General features: G+C 47.4%; 1 protein-coding gene across 1 annotated transcript in view; it reads right to left on the bottom strand.

Moving 5' to 3' along the window:
• Positions 1–23,086, bottom strand: part of WIPF3 (WAS/WASL interacting protein family member 3) — a 63,219-nt gene that overhangs the window by 2,659 nt on the left and 37,474 nt on the right. The window contains exons 9-11 of the mRNA XM_060107723.1: positions 17,578–18,297; positions 14,301–14,450; positions 13,143–13,244 (exon numbers count right to left, since the gene is read on the bottom strand). Coding sequence (XP_059963706.1) covers positions 13,143–13,244; positions 14,301–14,450; positions 17,578–18,297 — 972 coding nt within the window. The remainder of the gene's footprint in view (positions 1–13,142; positions 13,245–14,300; positions 14,451–17,577; positions 18,298–23,086) is intronic.

The following is a 23,086-nucleotide window of genomic DNA, read 5'->3' as shown; positions in this document are numbered from 1 at the left end:
GCGTGTGCTGACATAGCTCAGACCCTGTTCCGTGAGGATCCAACTCACTCTCTAAAACATATTAGGTTTAGATATTACACAAGTTACATATGAATATATTCTCATAATTAAGAATTCAAAGAATACAGAAAAGGTAATAGGGAAAAAATACCCCCTCAAGTGCTTCCTCTCTGCCTGCCCTTCTCTCTAATCCCAATTAATTATCCCAGAGTTGCCTCTGCTAAGTCTGCTGTTTATCCCTCCAGCTTTTTTTTTTTTTTTTTGACATTTACTTACATAGACGTGTGTACCCGTAGATACATGGTTTGGTTGGTCTAGCCAAGTTTTAAATCCACATTCCTAGGAATTCCAGAACTTTTCCTGTGAGTCAGGTGATCCAAATGGTGTCCCTGTGTCTCCTCTGCTGCATTTGGTACAAGACTTTTCTGTCTGCTTCTGTCACAGGCTAGGAATTAAATAACTACATCCCAAAGCCCTCCCAAAAATTCACGTTGCTGTGCTACTTACAAAGCAACATGAAAAGCCGAAATATCCATCCCAGATTATTTATGATAGTGAAAAGCTGATAATAACCTGTATTCAACAACAGTGTTTAGGAAATCTACGGTTCATTATTGTATGATGGAGCACCAAACAGCCATCTGAATGTCTACAAAGGCTCAAATAATTTGGGGTGATGTTTGAAATGTAGGACACAAAAGCAGGCTAGAAACTGTATAGATAGCAAGATGTCAACTATTTTAAAAAATCCATTTAAAAAAATGTAAATAATATACTGAATTGATGCCTTTTGGATTTACTGCTTTTTAAAAACTCTTAAAAATACTCTTCAAGTTTTCTACAATGGGCATATAAGTCATCTTAAGAATCTGTTATGGTAAGATATAGTTTCTTAAATGAACTGCCACATAGAAGGGTCTCTACACCTTACAAAACATTAATCCAACGGACACTGTACTTTTCATTAAAATACTTTTAAAATTATCGAGTGCACTTGTTCTAGGATGAAGATATTTTTGGACCAATGGCATAGGGAGTACTAGGTTTTTAGTCAGATTTACAACTGAGCAAAAAGTAAGGAGACACTGATAAACAGCCTCTGACCGAATTCCACGCGGCAGTATGGCCTTGACACTATTGTTTTTAGATTTACAAAACTCCAGTCTACTACAGAAAAGCCTTCCTCTAGACCAGGGTTTCTTAACTTGGCTCTACTGACATCTGGGGCTGGAAAATTCTTTGTTGTGGGCTGCTGCCTGTGTGCTGTAAGCAGTTTCACAGCATCCCTGGTCTTTACCCACTAGATGCCACTAGCACATGCCCCAGACCATTTGTATCAACAAAAAAGGTCTCCAGACAGTCCTGAATATCCCCTGGGGGGCAAAATCCCCCACTTGGAGAACGACTGGGCAATGAAACAGGCTTCTCCATAGGTAAGCAGTGCCCACTAGTTTTCATAAATACGACTGGAAACAACAGAGCTAAGGAGAATCAATTTCTTCTTAAAACAGAAAGGAAAACTCTGCATCTTGTTGTAAAAGAAATTTCACTGCTGCTAGAATGTGTGGCTGAGAGTTGCCAGGGTTACCCAGGATGCTTTTAATCCAAATATCTCCTTGGGGGGTTTTCTGTTACGAGATGCCACTAGAATCTCTTAGAATTAAACTGTAGAGCCCTTCTGTTTGAAACAGTCCTTCACATGGGCTGTTTGCCCACAGAAGCGTATTTCAGATTCATTAAAATGGTGGGTTTCAAACTTCTGGTACCACAGCGTGCAGTAAGAAATCTCTTTTCCATCTCTATCCAGTCACATGCGTCTACTGCACGCAGGGCAGCCCAAGGGACCGCTGCTGCCGCCCCCTAGTAACCAGATGGCGCCTCTTCCCCCAGTTATTAACACGCTGTGTTGCCGGAGCTGCTGGCTACAGAGCAGCCGGCTAGGAAAGACTTCGCTAAACTGTGGGGCTTAAAGAAGAAAGTCTGTGCTTGGGCTGGAGGAGCAGAGGCCTGAGGGCCACGCTGGTTTCCAACTTTATTTTTTGTCACTTGTAAACCAAGCCAGGCTTGTGCCTTTTCTCAGACAGAGACATATTTTCAGGTCAAAAAAAAAAAAAATCTGTTCTGTAGCCAACCAACAAGAGGCTGAATACTGCAGGGCTTGGAAAACACCCAGAAAGGATTTACAAACTTGGTTGGCCATCAAAGCTGGGTCTCCCAGGACCCCTCCCAGTCTTGGAGTACAATTCCAGGGGCTGGGTGAGGAGAAAGTGGACTCCGAGGAGAAGCACATCTAACCGTCATCTCTGGGCCAGCTCGGTCTCTCTCTAAGGTAGGGTCCATATGGCATAAGGTGGAGAGTAGTAGGTATGGTGCAGAGAACCAAGCTGTGTATCTGAAGCAAATGGGATGCTGCCTACACCGGCCTCACGTGCAGAGAAGGAATGTTGGCCAGACCACGACAAGAAAGGCAGATGGATAGACGGAATCAAAAACACAATTCTCTGTGACTGGGAACATTTCACTGGCAACGCTAACTGTATGACACAGACATTAAGTGGAACGGTAGTTTCTGTTTCCCTTCCCATCCCCAAAGCAGTGCAGCAGACAGGAAACGGTTGCAAAGCAGAGGAGGATGTTGTTACTAGGTGATTTCAGTGCGGCTTTCAGTGCGGGGATGAACACATGGGCTGGGCCAGAGTGAGGGTGCCCTCAGCACTCTTCCCCAGGGTGCTGTATGTTGTGTGGTGATTGTTTACAGAAGGGGTAGACAGAATAATCAGCTACTAAAGGTATCTGAAAAAGGCCTGAGAAAATCTGGTTAAAATGTTCAACCTTGTATTGCTACTGAGGGGAGTAGTTGTTTTTATATCTTTTAAAAATAATAAAAAAGATTCTGCTAAAAAATGTATTTATCCAGAAAGATGTTGATTTGAACTTTAAAAAGGAACATGGAATCATCATTTTCCCTTTTCAATACAGAGCCACTGAGTTCTGTTGGGAGCTCCCTTTCTAAGGTCAAGTTCATCCCTTCCTCTCAAGTGAGCCTAGGGCATGTAGTGGGGTCTTCCTAGGCCTCTGCATGGAGACCCCTCACTCAAGAAGGCGGGGAACACACCCTTGGTTTGGTTCTATGCTGGTCCAGTATTTTGGGCAGCCTGTCCACATCAAGAACAAGCCTGGGGTTCTCTTAGGTGACATGGAACAAAGAACCTCACCTCAAGCCCCAGCTTTGCCACCAGCTGTGACCAGAGGCAGATCACCCTACTTGTGCCTCGGTTATTTCAGCCCGACCTGAAGGAGCTGGGCTGGAAAACCTCATAGGCCCTTCCCTGTTCTAATGCTGGAAGCCTCTCACGGTCTCTAACTAAAGGAAATGACGGGTTTCATTGGAAATGATAATTCTAGTATCTGCCAGAGCTACGCCTTAGAAATTGCATATCTGGCCTTCCTTGCTGTCACTGCCATAGTTGACGTTGGCCTGAGGGACCCACGTCCCCCTCGTAGAGAACTTACAGTGTCACCCTACACACCTCGGAGCACTCAGGCCAGGGGTGGGCTAATCATAGTCTCTCTGTCAATAATTTGGAATTTTAAAATTAGTTTTAACGCTTATTAAAAGTAATATATATTTATTATAGAACACTCGGACAAAATAGTGAAGCATAAGGAAAATAAAAATCACCCAGCATTCCACCACTGAGGGATAACCAACCATTCTTAACACTGTACTGGATATACTTCTAGCCTCTTCTCTCTTTCCTTTATTTGGTCCACTTTTCCCTCTCCATATAAATTCATGAAATATTTTCTTTTTAAAATTAAATTTAGGTTTTATTTAATGTAATTTTAGTATACCAGGTTTTTTTGTTTTGTTTTGTTTTCTCAAGGTAACATTGGCATTTTCCCATGTCACTAACTATTCAACAGCGCTGTTATAACAGATGCAGAACATTCCATCCTGTGGCTCTGCACTAATTTATTTAACCCCATCGTTGGATATTTGTGCTGTTTTCAAATTTCTTCTGTAAATGGTTTAGCAATGTATATGTGTGTGGATATTGTTATTTATTAATTCAACAAGTGGTTATTCAGTGTCTGTGTGCCTGGCCCCAGGCCAGGAGCTGATGATAGACCAGTGAATAAAAATGGATGTTGTCTCTGCCCTCCAGGGCCTTATACTGTACTGGGGAAGACAGGTAAATATATAACATGTCAGGAGGTGATAGATGCTTTGAAGAAAACGATAAGGCAGCATAAAGAGAGCACAAGTGATAGGACAGGAAGTGCTGTTATTTTATCTGTAGTGGTCATCAGGGGAGGCCATAAGCAGGGGTGCAGTCACCGGTAATAATCAGGTGTGGCTAAGGTAAGCGCACCAGGGCAGAGGTCCTTACTGCCTAACTGCCCTCCACAAGGGCAGAAAGACACACCCTGGCACTGGCGTTGTCTTCTGATTCTCTCAGTCTTGGGACATCTAATCCTTTGGTTTTACGGCATGAACCACCAAGAGCTGTTAAAGTTACTGCAGTGCCTGGTGGAGAAGTTTCTCTGCTAATGGGAATAATGGTAGCTAGTTGCGCTATAGGTATAAAGTAACTCTACTTTAATAAAAGACCTAAAGGAGGCAGGGGGTAAGTCTCGTGGATATCTGAGGAAAGTGGCCCATAGAAGGAAGGGCAAGTGCAAAGAGCCCAGAGATGGGGGGTGTGCTTGGAGCATTCTACACATTGTAGGTGGTCCATGCTGTTGGAGGGAAGTGACAATGGGGAGAGTGGCGGCAATGGGCAGTTCATGTGGGTCTTAGAAGCCATGACAGGAATTTCTGATTGACTTGGAGGGAGATGGGAATTCACTGGAGGATTGTAAGCAGGGGCAGTGTGACTGGGCTTTAGAGCAATCACTTCGGGCTGCCGCGTGGAGCAGGGACACCGGTTAGCAGGTGCTTGCAGCATCCAGGTGAGAAACGACAGAGGCTTCAGCCAGGGGTGAGTGACAGAGGGCACGTGATCAGATTGGGGATGCATTTCAAAGGGGGAGGTCCCAGAATTTACTGGGAAATTGGATGTGGGAGCAGAAGAGAAAAAAAGAAGCCAAATACGATTCTAAGGTTTCTGGTATGACAAAAAATGGAGGAGCAGTGGGCTTGCAGTGGGAGGAGGGGAGAAAGAGGGCAGCCAGAAAATCTAAGCCAAGAACTGCTTCAGGAGGAGGGTGTGATGGACTCAGCTGACGCCTCTGACCCCTGGATTTGGCCATGTTCAGGTCCACTGGTAGCCTTGCCAAGGGCTCCTTCTATGGCGTGAAGGGAGAAGGCCTGAGAGGACGGGGAGAGGAGATGGTGTTGCTTGTAAGAAGAGCAGAGAAATGGCCCAGGGGAGGTCAAGGGAGATTTTTTAATATATATATAAATATCTGGTAAGATTAAAAAAAATTTTTTTTGGCCATGCCATGTGGTTTGCCGGGATCTTAGTTCTCCGACCAGGTATTGAACCTGCACCCTTGGCAGTGAAAGTGCAGAGTCCTAACTACTGGACCACCAGGGAATTCCCAAGAGAGATATTATTTATAGATATTACAGTATATTTGCAGGTTCAGAGGAATAAAGGAATAACCTGGAAAGACAGGAGGTGGTAAGAGAGTGGGATGCTGGAAGATAGCTTATGGAGAGCTGTGGTCCCCAGTAATAATCAGACATGGCTAAGATAAGTCAGCCAGGACAGAGGTCCTTACTGCTCAACTGCCCTCCCGCCACAAAGGTGAAGGACTCTGGCACCAGCTTTGTCTTCTGATTCTTTCAGTCTGGGGACATCTAACCCTTTGATTTTATGATGTGAACCACCCTGTACTGTTAAAGTTACTGCACTGCTTGGTGGAGAAGTTTCTCTGCTAATGGAAGTAATAGTAGCCAGTTTTGCTATAAGTGTAAAGTAACTCTCTTTTAGAAAAGGAGTTGGGCCACAATGAGATACCACTTCACACCCATCAAGATGGCTACAAACAAAACAAAGCATAAAGACCAGAAAATAACAAGCGTTGGAGAGGATGTGGAGAAACTGGAACACTTCTGTACTGTTGGTAGAAATGTAAAATGGAAAACAGTATGGTGGTTCCTCAAAAAATTAAAAATAGAATTACCGTATCATCCAGCAATTCCACTTCTGGGTGTATACACGAAAGAATTGAAAGCAGAGTCTCCAACAGTTATTGGTACACTCATGTACACAGCAGCATTGTTCACAATAGCCAAAAGATGGAAGCAACCCAAGTGTCTATTGATGGATGAATAGATAAACAAAATGTGGTAAATACATACAGTGGAATATTATTCAGCCTTAAAAAGGAAGGAAATTGTGACATATGTTACAACATGGATGAACCTTGAGGACATTATGCTAAGTGAAATAAGCCAGTCTCAAAAAGTCAAGTAGGGCTTCCCTGGTGGTACAGTGGTTAAGAATCCACCTGCCAATGCAGGGGACACGGTTTCAAGCCCTGGTCCGGGAAGATCCCACATGCCGTGGAGCAACTAAGCCCATGAGCCACAACTACTGAGCCTGCGTTCTAGAGCCTGAGAGCCACAACTACTGAACCCATGTGCCACAACTACTGAAGCCCACGTGCCTAGAGCCCGTGCTCCAAAACGAGAAGCCACCGCAATGAGAAGTCCGTGCACCTCAACAAAGAGTAGTCCCCACTCGCCGCAACTAGAGAAAGCCCACGTGCAGCAACGAAGACCCAACACAGCCAAAAATAAATAAATAAATATATATTTTTAAAATTATAGCACAATTCTAGTTATATACCAAGAGTAGTCAAACTCATAGAGCCACAGAGCTAGAAACTAGAACAGTGGTTACCAGGGGGTTGGGGGAGGGGAGAATGGGGAGTTGTTTAATGGGTACAGAGTTTCAATTTTGTGAGATGAAAAGAGTTCTGGAAATTGGTTGCACAACAATGTAAATGCATTTCACACTACTGGACTGTACACATAAAAATGGTTAGGATGGTCAGTTTCATGTTATGTGTATATATATATATATATATATATATATATATATATATATATATACATAGTTTTTTTTTTTTTTGGCTGCGTTGGGTCTTTGTTGCTACACACGGGCTTTATCTAGTTGTGGTGAGCGGGGGCTATTCTTCATTGCGGTGCACAGGCCCTGTGTCCCCTGCATTGGCAGGCGGATTCTTAACCACTGTGCCACCAGGGAAGTCCCCATGTTATGTTCTTTTTTAACCACAATTGAAAGTAAAGAAAAAGGAGTTGGGATGAAAACGGTCACATTTTCAATCAGTTACTTTCCCACTGAACTGATCGTGACGAGGATGGTTTTGCTGGGAACACCAGACTGAAATGTTATGTTTGGGTGTCTTTCTCTCCTCCCTTCCTTCACCAACATGTGAATCTCTCAAGGGTAAGTCAGGGGGATCATTTATCTAAATCTCTCCAGAGCTGAGGGCCTCAATAAGTATCTGTCCATATGAGGATGACTTCACTCTTTCTACCATCATTGTGTTAATGAGTATTTCTGAGCTATGCATTTTTTCCCAAAGATTCTTAGTGATAGGGTTTTTTCACTTTCTTTTCATTGTGGTAAAGTACATATAATATAAAATTTACCATTAATGACACTTCGTACATTCCCGTTGTTGTGTAACTATCACCACTATCTAGTTGCAGAACATTTTCATCAGCCCAAGAGGAAACCCGTACTCATTAGCAGTCACTCCCCGTTCTCCATACCCCTCTGCCCTTGGCAACTGCTAAATTCACTCTCTGTGTCTTTGAATTTGCCTATTTTAGATATTTCATATCAATGGAATCTCATGTGGCCTTATGTCTGGCTTCTTTCGCTTAGCATAATGTTTTCAAGGTTCATCCATGTTGTAGCACATACCACTGCTTCATTCCTTCTTACTGTCCAATAATATTCCATTGCATGACTACACCACATTTTGTTTATCCATTTACTAGTTGATGGGCATTGGGGTTGTCACCTTTTGGCTACTGTGAATAGTGCTGCTGTGAATATTTGTCTATGAACTCGTTTGAACACCTGTTTTCAATTCTTTGGGGTATACACCCAGGAGTGGAATTGCTAGGTCATACGGTAATTCTGTTTAACTTATTGAGGAACCCATGCATTTTAAAAACACTTAAAAATTGGACAAAATCGGGCTTCCCTGGTGGCGCAGTGGTTGAGAGTCTGCCTGCCGATGCAGGGGACACGGGTTCGTGCCCCGGTCTGGGAAGATCCCGCGTAGTGGCTGGGCCCGTGAGCCATGGCCGCTGAGCCTGCGCGTCCGGAGCCTGTGCTCCGCAATGGGAGAGGCCACAACAGTGAGAGGCCTGCGTACCTCAAAAAAAAAAAAAATTGGACAAAATCACCTACCAAAGAAAGAACATGGCTCATACTTGCAGAGTGGAGACAGGGAGGATGGCACTGGAAGAGCTAAGCCTTAGGGTATTTGTGTGCCGTGTGTGTGTGTGTGTGTGTGTGTGTGTGTGCGCGTGTGTGTGTGTGTGTGTCTCGGAAGGACAGAGAGAAAGCAGGCAAGCGGGCGGAGACAGAGCTCCAGAACTGCTACAAAAGAGCACAGAGACACCCTCATCGGACGGAACCAACGCAGTCTCCCACACCATGAAGAACTCTAATCTTGGGTTACAGGTCAATGGCAGAATGCAAGAGAAAAACTGTCAGAAGAAATGTCATCAGATAGGCATGACCTACACCCACATAATTAACAAGGTTCTCCCCCACGGCTCGCAGGAACGGCAGGAACATGCTCATTTAACTGTGCTAGGAGGCTACTGAAGTATTTTATGTCCACCAATACCACATCAATCTAAAACTATACCTTCTTTTTGAAATGGCAAATGCCCTTTCTGGTCTGTAGGATGTCAATTCATGAGTACGTTGCGTTTTTTTTTTTTTTTTTTTAACTGCTCCTTCTCGATCCTCAGGGGATTATTTATTTTGGTGTGGGCACTGATTTGAACAGTTCTCTGAAAGGAGAGGAGCACAGCACAGACTGCCACCTCTGCCCTCCTGGTGAGCTGTATGCGGTGAAGCTTTTCTTCTGTTCTCAGAGATGAGGCTAGGCACCACGGGCTCCAAATGCAGGTACGTTAGAATTTACTGAGCCTGAAGATTGAAGGACTCCACGGCACATTACTGAGAAAGGCTGTATAACAAGGAGATTCTTAAGACTCCGTTTTTCTGAAGTGGTTTAGGGCAGAGATCAGCAAAATACAGCCAGCAGACCAAATTCAGCCAGTAGCTGCTTTCACAAATAAAGTTTTACTGGAAGACAGCCATGCCCATTTCTTTACGTGTTGTCTGTGGCTGCTTTCATGTCAAAACAGCAGAGCTGAGTAGTTGTGACAGAGGCCAGATGGCAGGCAGAACCTCAGTATGTCCTCTCTGGCCCTTTAAAGAAAATGTTTGCTGAGCCCTGGTTTAGGGTAGGGCTCCAAACTAATGACCCGCAGTGCTAGTTCCCATTCCTGACCTTACCCCTCAGCCTCAGACCTGTGTACTCCCTGTTCCACCTGCCCCGGGTCACCTCCCCTTTGCAGCCTTCCAGGCACCTCCACTCGCCCTGATCCATCACTTCGTCTCCTCCCGAAACCCGCACCTCTCCAGGTCCTTCTTCTTGGTGCCACGCCATCCATCCAGGCCCGGGTTGGTACTCAGAGGCCCTTAGCTCCTCCTCTACTTCTCTTGTTCCTCTCGTGGCCTGCATCCCCAAGCCCTGGCAACCCTCACCCCCATCCATCCTCCCTCGCATGGACCCTTCTCAAAGCCACAGGTTTCCTGACCTTGGTCTCGGCCTCCTCTGATCAAACTGCCAGTTATCAGACTCAACCTAGACCTAACCACATCCCTTCTCAGAGTTCACCATGGCTGCATGGCTCAGACACCCCTGGGTCTGAAATTCCTGGCTCTGCCTCTAACTTGCTGTGAGGCCTTAGGCAGGTCACTTGGCCTGTCTGGACCTCCTTTCCCCTACGTGAAAACTTTCTACATTAAGGACTTAGGATAAGGTCTGCAAAGCACCTAGAACCATGCCAGGCATATCTGAGCAGGTCTACAACAGGATCACTTACTGTATTGGTGGTGGTTAGTATTTCACTGACAGTTCTTTGCTTAGAGGTTCTGCTTATATCCCTTAGAAGGGATAAAGCATCCTTCACATTAGGAGGGAACACATCTCCTTGTCCTCTTCGTGTGTGGGCACCTCCTGTAGGGTAGGTAACATGCCTAGGCTCTCTCTGCCCTCTTTTGCTGGCGAGTTGAACAGAGGGAACTAGCCATGTGCAGCCTGGCCCCTTCTAGGTTCCCTCTTTGAAATCTGGCTGCCTGTGTATTAAGGACTATTCCATCCTGCCCTCCTGGCCATGTGGAAAGCTCTGTGAGGCTGCTCTGTGGCTGCAGGGGGAGGCCAGCCTCAGTCCCCTCACCTGTAAATCCCCTGGCCTGGGGGAGTCAGCAAGCCTCTTTCTGGGGTGCAGTATTAGAGTTTGCTGTTACCTAAGCTGTGGCTTCCAATAAAAACACTTAGATCGGGCTTCCCTGGTGGCGCAGTGGTTGAGAATCTGCCTGCTAATGCAGGGGACACGGGTTCAAGCCCTGGTCTGGGAAGATCCCACATGCCGTGGAGCAACTAAGCCCGTGAGCCACAACTACTGAGCCTGCGCGTCTGGAGCCTGTGCTCCGCAACAAGAGAAGCCGCGATAGTGAGAGGCCCGCGCACCGCGATGAAGAGTGGCCCCCACTTGCCACAACTAGAGAAAGCCCTCGCACAGAAACCAAGACCCAACACAGCCAAAAATAAATAAATAAAAATTAATTAATTAAAAAAAACACTTAGATCTTTATCCGTCTGACCTGTGAACATTTCATATGATGGAGAAGAAGTGTTATTTATTGACCCTCTGCCCCACGAAGCCTAACATCTCTGGCAGCCGGTGCGGTCCTCTCCAGGCACCGTGTGCCCTTACACACCACGTAGGACTTGCTTGTCATTCTTAAATGGCCCAAACACTATCGTGCCTCTCTCCTGGGGGTGTGCCGTGCTCAGCCTGGAATGCCTTTCCACCCAGTGGAAATGTTACCTCTCTCTACGCCTTCAAGTCCCCAATCTCCACCTCCACCCTCATGCCCACTGTGGTGCCCTCTGCATTTTAAACAATCAGTGATTAAGACACTCCGTTGTGATCTAGTTAATGTCTCACACTTCTATCTCGGGAGTGTGCACGCTGGTGGCTTGATGGTAGGGACCTTGTTTCTTTACACCTCATAGTCTCTGGTGCCAGCATGGTGCCAAGTGTAGAGTGGGCAGTTCATGCCCATCTGCTGAGCTCGAACTGAGCAAGAATGGGAGCCTGACCCAGCACCCGTCTCCTCCACCATCACGTCTCCATGGTCTATTTAAACCCCAGGTGGGGTGATTTCCCTTCATCAATCTTTATTCTGCTCCTCTCTCTTCCTCTCTCTCTCTCAATTCAGAGAAGGAGTACAGTTGACCCTGAAACAACATGGGTTTGAACTGCATGGGTCCACTTATACGAGGATGTTTTTCAGTGGTAAAAGGACAGTCTGTGGTTGGTTGAATCCTCCGCATCCAAGGATGTGGAGGGCCAACTATAAGTCATATGCACATGAAGCCCTGCATTGTTCAAGGGTCAAATGTATTTACAGATTATTAAAAAAACATACAAGTGGGCTTCCCTGGTGGCGCAGTGGTTGAGTCCGCCTGCCAATGCAGGGGACACGGGTTCGTGCCCCGGTCTGGGAAGATCCCACATGCCGCGGAGCGGCTGGGCCCATGAGCCATGGCCGCTGAGCCTGTGCGTCCGGAGCCTGTGCTCCGCAACGGGAGAGGCCACAACAGTGAGAGGCCTGCATACTGCAAAAACAAAACAAAACAAAACACAACAAAAACATACAAGTCACTACTCTCTAAATGTGCAATCCACTGGCCTGCAGAGAAAGCTCTGCCCAGGCTGATCCCAAGAGGACCTCTCACCTGAGCAGAGAGCAGGCTGGTGATCCTTGGTCTGCCCTGTAGGAAGCTGAACCCTGGGGAAGGGACTTCACCAAGGCCCCTTTGAAAGGAGACAGTCAAAGAGCCAGGTTCCCGGTCTGGGGCTAAGCTTGGATACTGATGATTTTCCATGCTGGTCTACAGATGTCTGGAGCTGGGGGCCTTACTCGGGTTGTGGGGTAGAAAACACATTGGACCCTCACCCATGTTGCTGGCTCTGCCCCCCTCTTACCAGCTCCTGCCCACTTGGATTGGATCAGCACTGGACAAGAATTACGTTAACAGGCAGCATCACTGTGTGGTCAACACCTACTGTGCTTTTCTCTGCTTCCTGTGCCCCTGAAGTACTGCCTCCCTGCCCGTTGGGCCATGAAGGGCAGGCCGGCCAGCCTTCCTCGATTCTTAGGGCTGGGCAGGTAAGCCAAGTGAAGGCCTCTGTTGGAGCCTGGCCGCAGGATGAGATCGGGAGGAGGAAGGCTCTCACTGGACTGAGGTTTTCAGCCTTAGATGGACATTGGAATCACGTAGCAATTTTCAAAAATACTGACATCTGTGTCCTACCCTGGATATTCTGATTTCCCTGTGCTAGGTGCAGCCTGGCCTTCAGATTTTTAAAAGCTGTCTAGGTCATTCTAATGCATTGCCAAGGTAGGAACCATAGACCTAAGGCATTCTCTATTTCAGAGTCTGCCAGAGTTTTGAACTGGGGGTTTTGGGGTTCTTCCCCAACTATTAATGCAAAGCTCCTGAATCCCATTTTGCTGTTGTCTTGGGGTGTTTAGCTCCCCAGTCAAAAGCCCCAGGGAGGGGAGGGACCAGTGGTAAATTTAGGCATCCAAATCTGATGCTAAATAACTAAACTTGGTGTTCTGTAAAAAACCTCTAAATGAACCCTTGGAGATTAGGGCAAATAAATGTTCTGAAACTTCCAGAAGTATGAACATCACTGCATCCCTGCAATAGTACAGTGAAATCCTGATGTCACACTTTACACAGCCTGTTGTGGCCAGTCAGTGCACCCAAGCACCTAATTCTGGAGGGTCAGGGAAAACCAGGAGTCTTATCAAGGTGGTACTTACTTCTGGGGATCTTGCTGGGGTAAATCTTCTGGCATGGTTTATACTCATCCGGAGGAGGAAAATCTTCCATAGAATGGAACGTGAATTTAGACTCAAAGTCATCTGCACACACGGAAATGCCAAAATTACTCTGGTTACTATGAGGACCCAAGTTTTGATCATTTCCAGGAGCATAAAGGTTTGCCTGCCCAGTGCAAGGTTTTAATGGCAGAGCTATTCCCCCCTAAGACATCCATTCACCTCTTAATTTTTACTATTTAGCTGGGGCAAGGGGGAATCAGGAAAAGTGAAATCATAGACTCTCCCCATCATCCACCTCAACTTACTTCAACCAGCATCTTAAGGAAGCTTCTAAAGGGAGAAGAAGTGCCACAGGCCTATCCAGGGTCCAGAGTCAGAGGTGGGGAAACTGGCAGCAACAAGGGACCAGCAAAGTCCCTGTGGCCTGAAGCCCCTCTTGTGTTCCTGGGGAGGACTCTGGCGGGGAGAGGTGGACAGAACAGGAGTCCTCAGCCTGGCTGGTGGGAAGGAGCACAGCCTGTGTGCAGTTGGGAACCTGGGCTTCCTAAAGCAAATGGGTTCTGCCCTGAGCTCCTGATGGCAAGAGGAGAGGGGTCTTGTGGCCCTTTCATGAGTTGAGTCCCTGCTTTGTGATCTAGGCTTTGTGTGTGACAGTAGCTCAGCCCACAAAGGGATCCAAAGACTTTTGGTCACACCTGACCCCAGATGACTTTCCTTCCTATCTCCATATTTTTGCTTTAATTGTTCCTCTGCTGGTGAGCCTTCCATCCATCCTCTTACCTTGTCCAAATCAGTCTATCTTTCAGGCTTATGCCTGATTTCTCCATGGAGAGAGAGAGAGAGAGAGAGAGAGAGAGAGAGAGAGAGAGAGAGACAGACACACACACACACACAGCTTAAATGTTGGTTTTCTTCCCTCTCTTTCATCTCAAGAAGGTTGGAGAGTGGGTTCTGGAACCTCCCAGAAAGCCTCAAGAGAAATCCTATTTAACACAACCTGTAGGTTGTTCTGTGCTAGAGTGAGCCCCCTGTTCTTGTGAAGCACACACCCTGAAATGACGGCACTGTTGGCTGGGAGACCTCCCCCCCCATCCCTGAGCCAGGGGAAACCATTTCCTCACTGACAGCCCCGCTCACCAGTGATGTGTGGGCTTCCGTTCCGCAGCTGACCTCCAGGCTGCTGGGTCGGGGTCCAGGCTGGGGCCTGCTGGCTCCTGCTTGAAAGCTCCGTGGTGGGTGACCTCGCAGGGGGTGCTGGGGGCGGGTTCAGCTTTCCCCCACTGGTCGCTGACAGAGAAGAGGACAGTGTATTCAGATACAGGCCTTCAGATAGGGCATAACCTTCAGATGCTATAACCTTCTGTGAGAGGTGAGGTATAGAGATCTTTGCATATAATATGATACGATGATAAAAAGGCAGCCTCTGGAGGCAAGCTGCTTGGGACTGAACCCCAGTTCTCCTGCTGGGATAATAACACAACCTCTCTGTGCCTCGGTTTCCTCATCTATAAAATGGGAATAATAATATACATACCTCCTGGGTTTGTTGAGAGGGCTAAGCGAGTTGATTTAATTCAAGTCGCATGTAAAAACAGATAACTAACGAGAACCTACTGTATAGCACAGGGAACTCTACTCGATGCTCTGTGGTGAACTAAATGGGAAGGAAATCCAAAAAAGAGGGGATATATGTACACGTATAGCTGATTCACTTTACTGTACAGTATAAACTAACACAATATTATAAAGCAACTATACTCCAATAAAAAAAGAAAAAAATTCAAGTGGCACGTAGTAAGCATTCAATAAATATTAGCTGTTGTGATAATATCAACCCTCAACATCAGATGGTACAGCCCAAAGAAGTGGACCCACTGCAGAGTCCTATGCAAAGGAAGGACTGTGTGCAGGTGAGGCTCAGAGGGGGGCTAGATGAACAAGCTGTCGGGGGCTCGCTCACGCTGTTCCCCTGCACTGCAGACCCTCGTTTCTCCTTCCAGTCAACCTAAACCCTACCTGCCCACCAGGGCCCAACTCAGGTCTCACCTACTTCATCAATTCTTCCCTGATGACCTCTGTGGGAGGCTCACTCTCCTTTGCCAAGACTTTTTTGTATGACCCATTTGGCAATTAATAACCCGCTGCCTTGGCACATCAACCCAGGTACTTGACTCTTCACTTCGCTCTTGAAGTGACGACAACTGCTCCTTTATCATCTGTGCCAAGATGTTCACAATTGCAACCTCTTACTCTTCCCTGCAGTTGGCCTGAAGCAGAAATCACCCTCATGTTGTTCACGGAAAACCAAGTTTCACGTCCAAAGACACAGTGAAAGGGGCCAGACGAGCATCCACTCCTGGCCTCGGGTGTGCAGCTCTGGAGGCTGCAAAGGCACCGGGCCGCTGCAGCTCTTCTCCCCAAAGGCCATCAGAGCACCTCCCCTCTCAGCTCCGCCCTCTGCCTTTCTCCTTTCCGAGTCCTCTTCCTTTCCCTTGCTGGCCTTCCCTTCCTCTGTACCAGAATCCACTAGGATTTACTTGCTCCCACAAGCAGACTAAAGAGGCTAAGGGGCTGCTGACCCCTCTTCTGGGTGAAAAGCTGCCCCCTGCACTTGGTTAGAGGGAAGGAAAGGAAATCACGCTGCTGAGCCCCGGCTCCTTGCAAAGCACTTCAGGCACACTTCCTCACTTAGTATTCATAACAGTCCTATATGAAAGGTGGTGTATTGTTATTATTTCCATTTGTCAAATTAGAAAAAAGCAAGGTTTAAGGGCATTAAAAAAGACTGGCCTAAGGTTACACAGGAGGGGGTGGGAAGGCAGGATTTGAATTCAGACCTCTCTGAATCTAAAGCATTGTTTTTTTCCACCACATCTTGAACATTTAAGGATCACAAGCGTCAGAAGGGGCTCATGAGTACTAATGCTGGACCTTATGGTGATTAGTCAGTTGAAAAGAGAATGATTAAAACCTTATCTCTTGTGACCAAAAGCCTTAAAAATATTCTTGCTTTTTGTATCAGGAATTCCCTTGCAGGAACCTGTCTTAAAAAAAAATAATCCAAAATGTAGACTACAATTGCTATAAGTGTATTTCCTGCAATATCATTCATAATAACAAAAGATGGAATCAACTTAAATATCTAATGCTGGAAATATGGTATATATCAATGATCATATTAATATGCTTATAGATACATTTAACAATTTGACAAATATCTAATTATATCAAAATTACTTTTAATATAATACTAAATAAAAACAGAATAGAAAATAGTATATACAAAATAGTATTAACCCTGTAAATGTGTAGATATATTCAGAAAAAAGAGAAAGGAAACATATCCAAATATGACAGTTTTTATTTCTGAGTGATGTTATTATGTGTGATTTCTATTTTCTCTACAATGAGCTTGTATTATTTTTAGTTCAAGGGTATACATTTAAGAAACTTTCTGCATCAAAAGATTTTCTGAAAAACCAAGGAATATGTGTGTGTATGTATAACTGTGGATATGTGTTGGGCTGTGTGTGTGGATGTGGGTGTTCATGAGTGTGTGCATATGTTTATGAGTGTGTGTGTGTGTGTACACGGGTGTGTGTGGATATGTAGTGTGCTTTCCATTTAGAAGGATACCAAAGGTGATCGAAGCCTCATCACTTCATGGAAATCAGTCATAGGGCCTCTATGTTCAATCCAGAATGATCTCTGCTGGATACGTGAAGGGATTATTTTTAATGTTTGGCTGAAAATATGGACCCTCCGTTTTTCTGAGTCAGCTGGAGAACCTGCCAAAAATATGGCAAAATTCTAAGCTAATATGCTGAGGACCAGTGAAGATTCTGGCCAGGTGCCAGACTATAATAACTTAGGCAAAAATTAAACAGGAGAGTGGGTTCTGGAAACAACTGCACCCACAGACACCTCGACCCCTGGGAGTAGATTTGAAGTCTGAATGGTGATAGTAAAAATAAATAACCCTTTTCTGGATCTCACTGTTCCAACAACCGCAAGAGGGTGAACTATTGCTATCCCCATTTCACAGGTGAGAAGGAAGCACAGAGAGGCTAAGTGACTGCCCTGGGTCACACAGCTAGTAATGGCAAGGTGATGAAGGCCAGAAGCCCCGGCGTGTTGTCTGCACGATCTCGGACAAGTCTTGCGACCTCCCTCACCCTTGGTTTCCTGTCTCTAACCTGAATACCTCCAGAGTAAAGTCCCACACGACAAGTTTTCATTGTGCTCCACAGGGGCACTGAACAGGTGTGCTCTAAAACAAAATCCCAAGAGTAAGACATCCCGAGGTGCTCCCAAGTGGCCCACAGTAGCAGGCCTCTGGCTGTGTCCCTAGCACCTCCCAACAGCCAGATGATCCTGTGGTACGGCCCCCCTGGACAAGAACATTGGTGCTTACCGGGGCCTCGGCCGGGCCTCTTCTTCTGCGGGAACGTCTGAGACCCCGGAAGGGCAGGTGGCGCCGGCAAGGCCTGCGCGCTGGGCTCGGGGGGCTGGGCCTGGAAGCACGGGGACTTCGGGGGCCGCGGGGGTGGGGCTTCACCTCTGTCGTTAGCGCCCGGCAAAGGGGGCGCAGGCAGAGAGGCTCTGGGGGTGCGTGGGGCGTAAGCGGGGAGCGGGGGCGGCGGGGGCGGCGGGAACGGAGGGGCGGGAGGCTCCGGCACATCCTGGGCAGGGCTGGCAGCGTCGGCACTGAGCCCAGGGTACCCGCAAGGTGGGAGGAGAGGCAGCGGGGGCGGGACGGGCGGTAGGTGCAAGCGGGCCAGCTGAGGCCTCACCGCCTTGTCACTGGGAGCCAAGGCCGGGGGCGGCGGGGGTGGAGGCGGCGGTGCACAGGGCAGAGGGGGTGCGAGCACTGGGGGGCTCCCCTTGGTCGGTGGGCCAGGTGGGGACACTAGCGGGGCTTTGGCGGGGGAGGACGGGGGCAGGGCCGGGGGTAAGGGCGGGGGAGGTGGGGCGGGCATGCTGGGGCGAGGAGGGACTACCCCGGCTGCGCCATGCGCCTCGGAGGCGTCGCCTAGCCTGGGAGATGCAGGGGGGTTGAACGGCCCGCTGATAGTTTTGGTGGGAAGCCGGGGAGAAGGCGCTCGGGAGCCAGGGCCCTGCCCTGTCTTGCCGCCTGAAAGTGAAAGGAGTTCTGAGTTAGCTCAGTGGGTAGAATTGGGAGAAACCCAAGGGTGTGGGCGGCAGTGGCGGACTCTGTCCAGCACGACGTCAGTGAACCGCCTGGTGGATGCTCTCTTCCAGAGGGTCCACTGGAGGCCTCCCTCAGATGCAACGGCTATCACACAAGAGGGCCAGCTGGACCAGCCCCAGGGTCCTTGCCAGAATAAACGCGCTGTCCCCCTCCTGTGAGAGAAGCCCAGCTCAAGCTACCAGATTGTCTGCTGTGTGGCGCCAGCCTTCCTGTTCCATTCTACCTCCACTCTCATCTGCCCAGGGCTCCATGCTCCCAGCCCAGGACACAGGACTGCCCCGACCTCCTTCACCCTTCCTCATCTCAAGGCCACCGGCACACTCATCCCCTGTTACCCACTAGGCCAGTCAGCCCACATCTGCGGGTGGACCACCCAAAAGCTCCTGACGAGGGAGGTTTTCCCCACTCCCAGCATTTTGTGAACAAGGACTTTGTTTCTGCATTGTGAGCAGAAGATTCAAGGTTCCCTGAATGGACGAGGTGATTTGGAAGTCAGTGGGAAGACACCCTGCCTTGGGGATCCAGGTCCAATGACCTTGAACCTTCCAGTTCCATGCACTCCGGAAGTTCAAAGCTCCCTTTCCCAAAGACTTGCACCCATTTCTAAGAGGCTGTCTGTCTCCTGGTCACCTGGCTTCCTCACCCCATAGATCCTTTGCCACATCAACTCCAACCTGAAATCCAATGCCTCTTGAACTCAACAGCAACAACGACTTGCTCACAGTAAGCATTTGTGTTTGGTGGACATTATGGGCGACTGGGGTGGAGGGTGCTCCCCGGTTGGGGCCTCCTCACTCTTTGCACACCTTTTCACCCAACTGCCACTTCTTACCCTTTTTTCCCCTCTGTCGCTCTGAGGAGAAAAAAGTTCCTCTCCCTGTTTACTGCACAGAAGTTCTGCAATCACTGAAATATGTCCTTGGAGTATCACCCTCCACTCAGGAGGCATATTAAGACATTTCTTCTGAATAAATACACTGCTCTTCCTAAAAGGAATTTTGGAGAATACATTTTTCCTATTCCAGCACCCCTATATTTTATTTTTTATTTTATTTTATTTTTTTATTTTTTTTTTTGTGGTACGTGGGCCTCTCACTGTTGTGGCCTCTCCCGCTGCGGGGCACAGGCTCCAGACACGCAGGCTCAGCGGCCATGGCTGACAGACCCAGCCGCTCCGCGACACGTGGGATCTTCCCCGACCGGGGGACGAACCCATGTCCCCTGCATCGGCAGGCGGACTCTCAACCACTGCGCCACCAGGGAAGCCCAGCACCCCTATATTTTATAATCTCCATGAAAACATGTGGAAAACACTTGAAAAAAATGTTTGCTTCTCACACCTCCAACTTCCCAGTGCTGCAGAATAGGAAACACAGCTTTCATGCCAGATTATAACGCCAGCAGCTGTTGATGGTTCTGAGCTTTTGAGCCCATGAGTCTCCAGTGTGTTTACCCAATCAGGTGCTAAATCATGCCTAAAAGTACTTGACGCAGCAAGTCAGGCCAATCAAGGCAAGATATGAAAGAGGTGATCCTGGGGCTGAAACTAAGTGAGCAGGACCGCGGTATCTGGCTTTCCAAACAGATGACCCTCCTCTGGCTATGATGTGACAGCCACCTGGACAACACGACTCAGGACAAGTCTCAACTGTGGAACGCTGTTCTTGAGGCAGGGCGGTGGTGTCATTATTCTCTGTTGCAATTTTCTTTGAGGTGGTCGTGGAGGAGATAATGTCTTTGCACCTATGCATCCACCCTGGCGGACTTGGTGCCACCGGAGGTCCAAGGCGGACATTTCCAGAAGGGCTGACTGACCATGACCAGGAGTGGAAGGTCCCCACCTGGCCTTTCCAGGGACAGGATCTACCAACCTGCAACTCCAACGTGAGACATTTTATATAGGTGTCAGCCTCAGGGATTCCTGCATCCAAGGTCTCAAACCTGTTTCCATAGTACACAGAGAAGAAGATGGAGGACCCAGACTGCTCTCCAAACAAGGCAAGGCCTCCCCCTGTGCCCATCTGCCAGATGAACTTTAAAGGGATAACAAGTTTGAGGAACAGAATCAACCCCTTAAGTGTCTGGGAACACCACGTATCCGAGATTCCAAAACCTTTTAAGTGGCCAACCTAATGAGAAATGGGAAAACCCATTTTTTTTTAATCATAATGTGAGCAGCAGAAACAAGGACAGCACAAATCGTTGCCCAGCTTATGTTCATGCCCATTCCAGGATGAAGCAGAGAGCTGGGTGGCACAAATTGAAGGTGAGACCCACAGGAATCAGCATCAGTGCAGGTGAGGAAACCAGGCAGCAGAGAGGGCTCCAAGAATGAGCAAGCACCAAGGGAAGGAAGGAAGGAGGCTTTCCTTCAGAACATGAATGCTAGCCCTAGAAATCCAATTAGAAACACAAGAGGTGACCAGGAAGCGGGTGGGGAAAGACCAGCTCAAGAGCGTCAAGGGGGCTTCACTGATGTGAAAGGAATCAGCTTTTAGAGCCTGGGGTTTATCAAAAGATGAACTGTGGCTTCCTCTTTCCATCTGTATATGTTTCCAAGAGAACTTGGATTGCATGGAAGTCTCATTACACATTCTATACAAGCCAGTGATGTTTACTCATCATATCTTATTTTAACGATCCCTCCCTCGGAGCTCTAAGCCAGGGCCACATTATGACTTTCAAAGACCCTGGGTGCTTTTGCCTCTGTGGGCCCCTTCCTCCTTAAAAAATGTTTTTAAAATTATGTTTCCTGACTGCTTTGGTACAAAGACAAATATAATTTTTGACCCTAAAAGTTCACGTTTTTTAAATTTTAAAAGAAATTCAAACATTTTCATGGGCCGCTAAAAGTATTGTGAGCACTAGACACTGATTTCTGGGCCTGATGGCTCTAAGCAACCACACTACCCACTCACACATTCCACTCAACAAATATTTACTGAGCACCCACTATGCACCAGGCATTTGTAAGGCAGTGAACACAACACAGCTCCTGCCTTCATGGAGCTTACATTTAGAGGAAGACAGAAAATAAAGAAAGAAACCAGTTAATAAATAATATGTCAGATGGTGATAACTAATATAAGAAAAATAAATCAAGGTAGAGGGAATATAAAATGAGAGGGTGGGACTCATACTTTATCAATATATGAGATGATGAGTAAAAGCCTCCCTGATAGGTTGATCAGCTGCCACTTGAGCAGACACTTGAAGGAAGGGAGACTGGGCCATGTGGACACCTTAGGAAGAGTGTTTCAGGCCATAGGAGCGGCCAGTGCAAAGGCCCTGTGGTAGCAGCATGCCTGGTATGTGCAAGAACAGCAAGGAGGGCTGCGTGGCTGCCAAGAGTGGTAGCAAAGAAGATGAGACAGGTAGCAAGGGCCGAAGTCCTTTTCTCTGAATGACAAAGGGGTCAAGAGGAGAGTTCTGAGAGAGGAGAGCCATGGTCTGTCTTACTCTGACATGGCACCCAGTCCGTGTATCTACCTATTGGCTTGTCCTTGAGTTTCCATCCTGTAACAGGCATAATTAGTCACTTCATTATGGACTTTGTTGCCTCCAAAAAGGTCAATTCTTGTCTTCACCTAGTGGCTCAAACATCTGACACTTGTGTCCTATTGGAGACAAGTTAGAATACTGCTGACTTCCTTTGGCTGGTCCCTGTTAAAAGCTCACTGGCGGTTATTTCTCCTATCTTTATTTGTGTGAAGAGAGACCAGTGGCAGTTTTATACCCCAGAGGACTTTTTTTTGGATCCAACTCAGGAATTTTGAAAAAGAAGCAGGCACTGAGGAATGCCAGCTCTCTTTATTCAGGAGGACTTCAGCACCTTCTTATCTGCAAAAGTCTCAGCAAAAATGAGGAAATGAAATGGCTCCGAAGGTTCAAACTGGACTTTATCAGTAAGTGACAGCGGCAAATGCACCCTGTAACATCCAACAGCCACAGAGGCCATTGAAGAGGTTAGTGAAGTCACATGGTAGAAGACTCTAGACCAGGAATGTCTGGGGCTTGATATTCCCTAGACAAATGAAATTCTTGGATTTTTTAATATCTTTCTGACTAAAGAGCACAGTAATAGGAAAAACACTTTTTTGCACATAATAATTATATATTTGCCCGATTTTAATGCAGTGCTTTCAAAACATCTGGTACCTGTTAAAATACAAATGACTGTGGTAGACTGGTTGCAAAAATGGTCTCAATTAACCATGCATTCCTGATTCCACGGTCTTGGAAATGTGATTTTGCAGTTCCTTTCATCAGAGTTGAAGTCTCTTGCCCACCCTTGTCTCTGAGCTGGCCTGCGCCTTGCTTCGGGTGACAGGCTGTGGTAGGAAGTGATGCTTTGCCAGTTCCAAGACTAAGCCAGGACTTCCCTGGTAGCGCAGTGGTTAAGAATCTGCCTGCCAATGCAGGGGACATGGGTTGGATCCCTGGTCCAGGAAGATCCCACATGCCATGGAGCAACTAAGTCCATGTGCCATAACTACTGAGCCTGCACTCTAGAGCCCGCAAGCCACAACTACTGAGTCCGTATGCCCCAACTACTGAAGCCTGCGTGCCTAGAGCCTGTGCTCCACAACAAGAGAAGCCACCACAGTGAGAAGCCCACGCACCACAATGAAGAGTAGCCCCCGCTCGCCGCAACTAGAGGAAGCCTGTGCACAGCAAGGAAGACCCAACACAGCCAAAAATAAATAAATTT

The sequence above is a fragment of the Mesoplodon densirostris genome, chromosome 9, assembly GCF_025265405.1.
Source record: "Mesoplodon densirostris isolate mMesDen1 chromosome 9, mMesDen1 primary haplotype, whole genome shotgun sequence".
Lineage (NCBI taxonomy): Eukaryota > Metazoa > Chordata > Mammalia > Artiodactyla > Ziphiidae > Mesoplodon > Mesoplodon densirostris.
Note: the sequence above shows the minus strand (reverse complement) of the source record. Positions and strands in the feature narration are given on the sequence as shown.